Source organism: Nanorana parkeri, unplaced genomic scaffold, assembly GCF_000935625.1.
Source record: "Nanorana parkeri isolate BGI_ZX_2015 unplaced genomic scaffold, ASM93562v1 scaffold1617, whole genome shotgun sequence".
NCBI lineage: Eukaryota > Metazoa > Chordata > Amphibia > Anura > Dicroglossidae > Nanorana > Nanorana parkeri.
The window spans coordinates 1-9,097 of NW_017307885.1; the positions used below are offsets into that span (position 1 = coordinate 1).

General features: G+C 42.3%; 1 protein-coding gene across 1 annotated transcript; it reads left to right on the top strand.

The window, feature by feature from the left end:
* Positions 1-43: 43 nt before the first annotated feature.
* LOC108799049 (copine-3-like) lies at positions 44-8,767 on the top strand. Its single transcript, XM_018570862.1, has 7 exons — positions 44-202; positions 437-468; positions 1,318-1,372; positions 4,522-4,573; positions 5,206-5,339; positions 6,317-6,553; positions 8,429-8,767. The coding sequence occupies exons 1-7, from the start codon at positions 44-46 to the stop codon at positions 8,543-8,545; spliced, it is 786 nt and encodes a 261-aa protein (XP_018426364.1). The 3' UTR covers positions 8,546-8,767.
* Positions 8,768-9,097: the final 330 nt, after the last annotated feature.

A 9,097-nucleotide genomic window follows, 5' to 3' on the forward strand; every position in this document is an offset into this window, starting at 1 on the left:
GCGAGTACAACACCTTGCCAACTGCTTCTGGAATCGTTGGAGGATGGAATATTTTTCTACTCTGCAAGGACGCAGGAAATGGCAACGTCTGAACCCTAACATCCAAGTAGGAGATCTCGTTCTTCTTAAGGACCAGCAAGCTGAAAGAGTCGAGTGGCCTATGGGACTTATTGTAAAGAGCGTTCCTAGTGATGACGGTAAGGTACGTAAGGTGGAGGTGAAAGTTTCAAGACAAGGGAGTGTAAAGACTTTCATCAGACCTATCACGGAACTTATTTTGCTCTTGCCGTTTGGAGACTGAACTTATTTGGGTATGCTGTTGGATCCTACTTGCGACTTCAAGAAGGAAGAACCTGGAACTTTAATTGACACATCTTGAAGCCTTATATTATAGTTGTTGTTGCATTATATGCATGTTCTCCATTATGTCTTTCAGGTTTTCAAGACATCAAAGCAAATTGCACTGTTGTTAATTGCATTTGCATAACTACCGTCATGAGTTAAATAGTGACATTTACAATGCCAGACGGGGAGTGTGCCGCCCCAATAGGGGCATAGAATATGAGATGCATAGCCTCAGTTAATATTAGCATTGTTATATAGGTTAGAATTTATATAGTGTGATTTGCCTAACTATTTTCTCATAGCTAAATAACTAGGACACATATACTCTGCACAGTACGCTAGAAAAGGCATCATTTTCTGACCGCACAATACTGAAACCATTTAATCTGCTGTTCCTATCATCTGCTGTAAGCCTGATGTTAAAAATAAAGCACCTCTTTTGGATGAAACGGTATTGACGAGTTCAGCTATCTGACAAGGATTGTCCGCAGTGAGTATATCTGCTTATACAGGCCAGGCATAGAGGTCTCAGCAAGGGATATATTGCTATCGCAACAATCGGAGTCAGAATAGTAGCAGAGTCTGGCATTATGGCATAGAGGTCTCACTGTTTGGAGTATCCATGGCATGTAAGAAACCAGGGGCTGGCTCAGCCCATGAGTCTCCATGTGTAATTTAGAATATTGCTGTTGGGTGTAATCTTAAGGTACTGCACACATTGTAAACAGGAGACTTTTTTATCTCTCTCCCCTCTTCCTGTATCATCCAAACTCAAATGGATAGCCTAAATGTAGTAATAGTAACTAGTAATAGTAATTTTTTCATTTTAATTGTAACCCTTCAAATTCAAGGCCTACAGTTCATGACTACAGATCTATTTTTTTTCCAGTGTCTTTATATATTTGTAGAACTCTTTTAAAATGTTGCAGTTTTCCTCCCAAGTTTTTCCATTTTATTTATTTTTTATTTCAGGGACAAACTTTTCCCAGCATTTGGTTTTGGCGCTCAGGTTCCTCCAAATTGGCAGGTAAGATGGAACTAGGCACAGGAAAGTAGCACGACATAATACATATGGGGTAATTCTTGTCTTCTTGTCATTGCTAATGTAGCACTCCTTGAATTAGGGGGATGCGGAATGACCCTCTAAGTATTGTTGCAAGCTAACATTTCCATTTCGGGGTCTGGTTCTTGGTGTACAGTGGGGTGAAGAATAAATTCAGCACCAGTCACTTCAGTTCTTTTTACCTTTTTATTGCTGAACTCTGTTCTAGGAGAGGGGGGTTAAAGATTGCAGGATACCCCCCCAAAATGTACAAAAATAGGACAGGTATTCAAAAGATGACAGGCTCTTTAATACCTCTTGGTAAATGCTGGACCTGTGAGAGCAGACAGAAAGGTCTATAACCATTTGCTGCTGCTAATTACAATTTCAGTCCTAAAGTGGATTTTTTTACAAAATTATATATAGATACATTTGGTTGTAATATCTAGTCCAATAAAAATCCTTGTCCCATTCTAAACCCTGCTGAAAGGGGAGTGTTGTCCCAAAACAAGCTGGCTGTTTATGTAAATTATGAAAAATTAAAGGCCCTTTTGCACTCTCTTTCACCTTTTTGGTTTGGTGCCCATTATTTCTGAACATTGAGTCTCTTCTGTTTAACCGTGTAGGAGCAGTTACTGTCTTAAGTTTTTGTGGATTTCTCTTTAGTAAATATGGCTCTGGACCCTTTGTTAGCTGCCGCATATACCTTGATTGAAGGTGATGAATGCTTCCTACAATGTCCAGCAGTAGCCTTCACCCAGCTTCAGCAATGCTGTTCAGCAAGAAGATACTTTGCAAGTCCAGCTCCCTCCCAGATGTCCACTCCAGCAGGTAGCTTAAGTTATTGGGCCAGAACCTACCCCGGGTGAGTCAAGGTCCAACTGGAGAGACACTGAAGATACCGATCCTCTCCAGGCAAAAGCACTGGTGGTACATAAAATTCTGGAAAGGTGTTCCAAATATTTATCGTCTCCCAAACCATACCACTGAACAAAATCCTCAGCGTGGGGAGGACAATCACTGAGTTGAGAATATGTATCTGACAAAACCAATCCCTAAGGCCCCATTCACACCTATGCGTATTGTAATATGCGCGTCTGTCGCGCGGTTTTTTTACCGCGATTCGCGGTAAAAAAGTCGCGCGATTCCAAAGGCTACTTGGCAGTATACAAATGGAAAACGCCCTACAAAACGGACCAATACGCAGCAAAAAACGCTCCGGGACCTTTTCATGCGTGGGCCGTTTTGCAGTGCGTTCAGGACGGGCGGAAATACGGACAGGTGGGAACGATACCATTGACTACAATGCTATTTATTTTTTTGACCGTTTTGTAGAGCGTTCATCGAGCGTAGGACTCGCTACAAAACGGTCAGGTGTGAATGGGGCCTAAGTACTGTAACATCCTTTGCAGTAACAGGCAGAAGCAGTCAACCTACTGAGCTTAGGGAAGATCAGCCAATCCAAGAAAAATGTTAAAAGATGTTCAGGTTTGACACAGCCAAGCAACAAACCTAATTTAATTAGGGACAGAGCAGCATAGTGCAGGGCCCCTACACTAAAACCAGTGAGTAGGACTGCTAATGTGTGTCTGATTAAGGCAGAATTTTTCACTGCCATAAAGATTACAGCATAACAGGAAGCAGACCACAATATACACTGGCCCATTGTGTACTTATCACACAGATTGTTAATACAATTATCTCTTTGCTTCATGGATTTACACAAGTTTATTATGTTTTTAGTTTAGCTTTGGATACACCCATATTTTGGGACCCCAGTTCTGGGTGAAGAGAAGGCAGGCTTTGGTTCAGTTTTGGCCTGTTGTGTGTCCAAGATGGCCACCTCCATCATGTCTGGAGCAGAATGTAGTTTTAAATGCAACCAATTTTTATATTTCTTTACAAATTGTATTTTTCATCCGTATGTGATGTTTTATTGGCATGGTGCTGTCACATATTTTCCACCTTCAGATATTTAAAGGGTAATTCCGTGTTTGTTATAAAACTGATATAATTGCTACACAACGTTTTGAAATTTAGTATGAATAAAAATGACCTTTTTGTAGTTCAACCTGCAGTCAGCTTTGGTTTGCTAAAACTAGAAATCATATTGTTCTTGTATGGGGACAGCCAATACGTTTTCTAGGAAGGAAACATGGAATTCATGTGTTTTTTTTTGTTTTTTTTTACTACAAATTTTAGCAGGTTGCTCTGCTAAATGAAGTTTGCTAAAATATTTGCAATATATGTGAATTCCCCAACAGAGGTTACAGTCTGGCTGTACAATCTCCTTTTAGAGCTATCAACTATGTAATGCAAGGACCTGCTTGATTTGGATACAAATTGATATGATAATTTAGGTACATCCTCATATTAAGTAGTTTTGATAAATCTAAAGGAGATTTTACAGTCAGATTGTATGGTGGATTACCTGATTAGGAGAGGATTGCTATTTTAATACCACAGCTCTTTGCTATCTTATAGAAGGCAATGAGCTGAGTTGTAAAAAAGATAAGGGGCCTGCATCAATGGGCTTTGTATTGGTTTAGATAAGCCAATGCAGCTTGTGTTTAACATCCATTTAAAACAACTTTGAAATCATTCTGAATTGATTGATGGGTGCATCTGACTTGCACTTGAACTCCTTCTGGCCTGCTTTTAAAGGAGAACTATGAGGTGAGTGCTTTTCACTCACCTCATAGTTCTAGCCGACATGTGACAATGAGACTGTCACAGGTCGGCTCAGTAGATCGGGAGGTGAGCGAACACATACCGGGTTCGCTCGCCTCTCGATTCCCCTCTCCCCGCTCCGATCTGCCAGCGCTGACTGGTGGAACAGACGGGGGAGGGGGCGGTTACAGCTGGCTCTGCCTCCTAGATAGGCAGAGCCAGCTTTCACTCACGCAGCTGGGCGGATCCCGTCATCTACGTCGGGATCCGCTACGGGGTCTCAGTATACCACGAGCTGTAAAACGCTGACCCCATAGTTCTCCTCTAAGTTGCATCAAGCTGCTTTTGCATTCCTATTGACTTACATGGGGAGTGAAGCAGTTCAGACCAAAAGCCCTTCAACAAAGACTTATTCTTTCCCCAGAGTATCTTTATTCCTAAACTAACATATATTTTACTTGCAGGTCTCTCATGAATTTGCCCTTAACTTCGACCCAGCTAATCCATACTGCCCAGGTAAGATGTCACCGGAGTCCCAATAAACTACTGAATTTCTCCTAGGCTTTTATCATGCTGACTGAATGAATGTGCCTTGTGCATATTATATATATAAAAGGAACAAGGGAACCCTATGTCAGTTTCTATAAAATGGTTTTATGTTATTCCAAGACTTGGCAATATCTCCCTTTAAAAAAATATTACATAGGGGCCTATCTAAACAATTCGCAGAGCTATTAAATTACATAACACAGTTCTGAATTTATTTGTTTCTTTTCACCTTTTAAAGAAGCCCTGAACTCTGGAATCTGTGCCCAAAAAAGGCAGGCAGAGGGCAAAGGACTATTCACCAGTATTGCTTGTGGTCCCCCTGCAGCTGACCTTTGTCCATTACTAGCTTACCATGTCATGTTCCCCACTGTGTCTTTGTGTGGAAGCGGCCATCTTGGTAAGAGGAGCAGAACTTTGCTTCCCCAACGTCAGAGCTTCCTCTGACAATGTACAGCTGTACCATAAGATTTCAAATGGGCAGCAATAAAAACTTAATAGAAGCATTTACTCTTGTCAAATCTGTTCAGAACCAACAAAAATTTGGCTGAAGCTGGGTTTAAAGTTTTTTTAATGTGCTACCTTATTTCTTTCCTCCACAGGAGTACAAGGTATTGTGGATGCATACCGCCAGGCTCTGCCGCAAGTCCGCCTGTACGGACCAACAAATTTCTCCCCCATTATCAATCATATTATCAGGTTTGCAGCAGCTGCAGCACAACAGAAGACGGCATCTGTGAGTATTCCTTGTATCAATAACACAAAGCAGTCAGTCGGTTATCTTCTTATGAAGGCTTTGTTTAGTCAAGCCAGTTAAGCAAATCTGTCATTGGGCTGTATGGGTAAGACTGCTGGTCTTGATAGCGTGATAATTATAGTGACCCTGTGGCTATAGAACAATGTTTAAACTAAAGCAAGACAGACAATGAAGACAGCACTCTCCTGCCCTGCTCGTGCTGGCAAACTCTTCACTAATGCTGAGAAATCTTTTACGGAAGTCTGAGGGGAAACCAACACTTCCAGGAGTGTCAGTCTCCTGGTTCTGCTGCAGCTGTACCCTGTAATGGGTGGAGGTCAGAGAAGACTGCAGGAGACCAACACTCCAGAAAGCATTGCATTAGTGTGGACTCCACTCTGATGCCGATTATATTTTCTGCTGGAGTCCAGTGGCATGGGCAGCAGTAACGTATGGCGAGTCATCTTTTACAGGGGAAACCTTCCAATGGGAACACTTGTTCGGGTGAAAACTGACTGAGTGGATTTTCCACGCTTTGGAGAGAGATCCTCTTACTTCCTGTGTCTACTGGACAGGAAGTAAAGGGGAATTCACATTGGCTTAGTGGTTCGCACTTCTGTGCTTGCATGGGTTTCCTCCAGGTACCCTAGTTTCCTCCCACACTCCAAAGACATGCTGGTAGGTTCATTGGCTCCGGTCTAAATTGGCCTTGGTATGTGTATGCCTGCGAAATTCAGAACTTAGACTGCAAACTCCATGAGGACAGGGACTGATGTGAATGCACAGTATGTAAAGCGCTTCAAAAATTGTCGGCACTATAGAAATACCTGAAATAAATATGTAGAATGGGACACGGATGAAACTTCCAGTGGTTTTAACCATTCTATACGTCTGTCCAAAATGTAAAAGTTTATTGGCTTTAGATATAAATTAATGCCATTTTAACCCTTGTTTTTTTTTTTCTCCTACATTTGCAGCAATACTTTGTGCTTCTCATCATCACCGATGGAGAGATCACAGATCTAAATGATACCAGGAATGCCATCGTCCAGGCCTCTAAACTTCCACTGTCTATTATCATTATTGGGGTAGGAAATGCTGACTTCAAGGCCATGGAATTCCTCGATGGGGACAACGGAGTTCTGAAGGCCTCCAGCGGGGAAGCAGCCTTAAGAGATATTGTGCAGTTTGTGCCATTCCGACAGTTTCAGAATGTAAGCCCAACTATGCTTTCTATTTTGTGTTTAGCAATGACCGCATAGTCAGTCCTGTTAAGAAGGTACCACTGAGAATACAGTGATTGAGGGCGAGCTAATAGAATTTCAGAAAATTGTATGTAAAATTGCCTTGAACCCTTCCTGGAAGTGCCAGAGGTTTAAGAAACCTGCAGTGCCCATTACTGAACCAAGGGAGAACAAAGTAACATATTATAGGCAGCATCAGAAAGCACTAATTTCATACATTTGTAATGGTCTGTTCAGCTTACAAAGTGTAGAGTGATGAAAAGGTCACTTTAACCTCCCTGGTGGTATTCCCAAGTCTGGCTCGGGGTGAATTTTCAATGCTAGGAGCGGTAAAACTCAGGGCAAATGAAATCTTAACCCTTGCATTAAGGGCTACCCTGCACTGCAAGGGTTAAATGCTAGCTTTGTCTAGAGAGCTAAAATAACAATAGCAATTTGCTCCTGATGTGAAAAATTACATTAAGGAGGAGTCTCATGTTAAAGAGTGTGTGAATGTGCTTCAAGTGAAAATTGGTTACGTGTCAACACAACAGCCTTGGCTGAATTTGTTCTGAAGGGTTTTCCAGGCTTTGCTCTTATTTATGTTTTATAAACATAATAATCTTCAAACCATTGAATTTAAAAAGGCGCATCACAATTGTTTCCCCTTATTATAGCATATGTCCAGCTACAGATAGGGGTAGGGTTAGAACCCCTCTTTTATTTCTATTTGGGGTTCTGTTAGAGAGACTTCCCCTCACTTCCTGTCCTGCTGAAACATTTTTGTTTTTAGCTTGAATACTTTAAGTCAGCCTTCTGCCTATCTCAGGTGTGCGTCAAAATTTTAGCACAGCGTTATACCTTTTCATGGGGCAAGCAGGCTTCTGATGAAAAGGGGGGACTCGGATGTCAAAAGATGATCTCAGGGGGGCTTCTTACAGTATGTGAAGAGGGTTCATAATATGAAGGGGAGCTATGATGTGAAGAGGAGCTTCTGATGTAAGGGGAGGGGGGCTTCTAATGTGAAAGGGGGCTCTGATGTGAAAGGTGGCGGCTCTGATGTGAAATGAGGTGGCTCTGATGTTATGAAGGGGTTCTGATGTAAAGGGGACACTAATTTGAAGGTGGGAGGACTCTGATGTGAACGGAGGGGGTTCTGATGTGAAAGGAGGGGGCTCTGATGCTATGAAGGGGCTCTGATATAAAGGGGGACACTAATTTGAAGGTGTGAAAGGGGAGCCCTATTTTTTTGTGCTTTTGCATGGAGTTCCCCTTAAAATCCATACCAGACCCCTGTCTGGGTCCATTATGGCTTTTGGAGGGGCCACACTACTTTTTTACATTTTAGACTGGGGTGCCTCCAAACATTTGCATAGTTTTGAAGGGTGCTTTCTGTCTTGGTTGCAGGAAGTGATTTCTAAACCTTTACAGCTGCCTGAGGAACGTGTGAGTGGAAATCCCACAGTGAGAATACCTGTTTTTGGTGCCACCTGCCATAGGTGGATTTTCCCTTCACTTATCTTTTTTGTTTCCAGGAGAGTAAATGAGGGGAACTCTCTAATGGACATACAGCAATAAAAAACTGAGATTCTAACCCTTCCCTACCTTATCCAGACTAGATAAAAAATATTTGGCTGCTGTTCTGCTTTAAATGAAATAAATATTTTTTAATTGTAGGAGTCAGGCAGACAGAGACACATTGCTGGTACTCTCTTGGGCACTCTTGCTAGCTTCTGGCCCTGTTCTTGCTGTCCACGAAGTTTACCTCCTCCTGCCACAACATGGGTTTGTAGATGGCATAGAAAATGTCTAGCTGTCTCGCAGTTGATTCTACTGTATACATTTTCTGTATGCTCTGTCTTCCAGGCACCCAGAGAAGCTCTCGCTCAAGCTGTTCTTGCCGAGGTTCCTAACCAGCTGGTCTCCTATTTCAAGCTGCTGGGACAAGCACCTGTCAACCCCCCACAACAGAAGACGGCATAGATAAAGAGCAACTCCCCTATATGTGGTTCTGCTACAACCAGAGGAACATAACCTGTAGTATGAACACATCTCCTCCTTATGCCACTCGTATAGAATTGACACAGCTCTTAATTCCAGTGTGTAGAGCAATGGACTAGTCCCCCTTTTCAATGGATGCTCCCAGTGAAAACAACCCTGACTGAGATCACAGAGGTCCACATTGCTAAGGCTATGTTCATGTATATATGTTGAAGTGTGGTGCATTAACAAGCTGCTTACCACATCTTTGGTGTGGTTTTCAGCAAACACAGGTTCCATAGGAATAAACTATAACATACTGCATGGAAAAACGCTGAGATGCGAAGGTAGCCTTAAGTATGAACGGTCACCAGACTATAGACATTCAAATATGTACATCTTCTTAAGAAGCTGTAACTAAGCTTTACAACTGGCACTTGCTGACCTCAGTAGCTGCAGACATTGTGGAGCAATTAATCTGCAAAGTTCATAAGAAAAGAGAAGCCTCTCAAGTCTGGTCTCAGCACTTGTGTCTGCACCTCCCCCCCCCCCCCC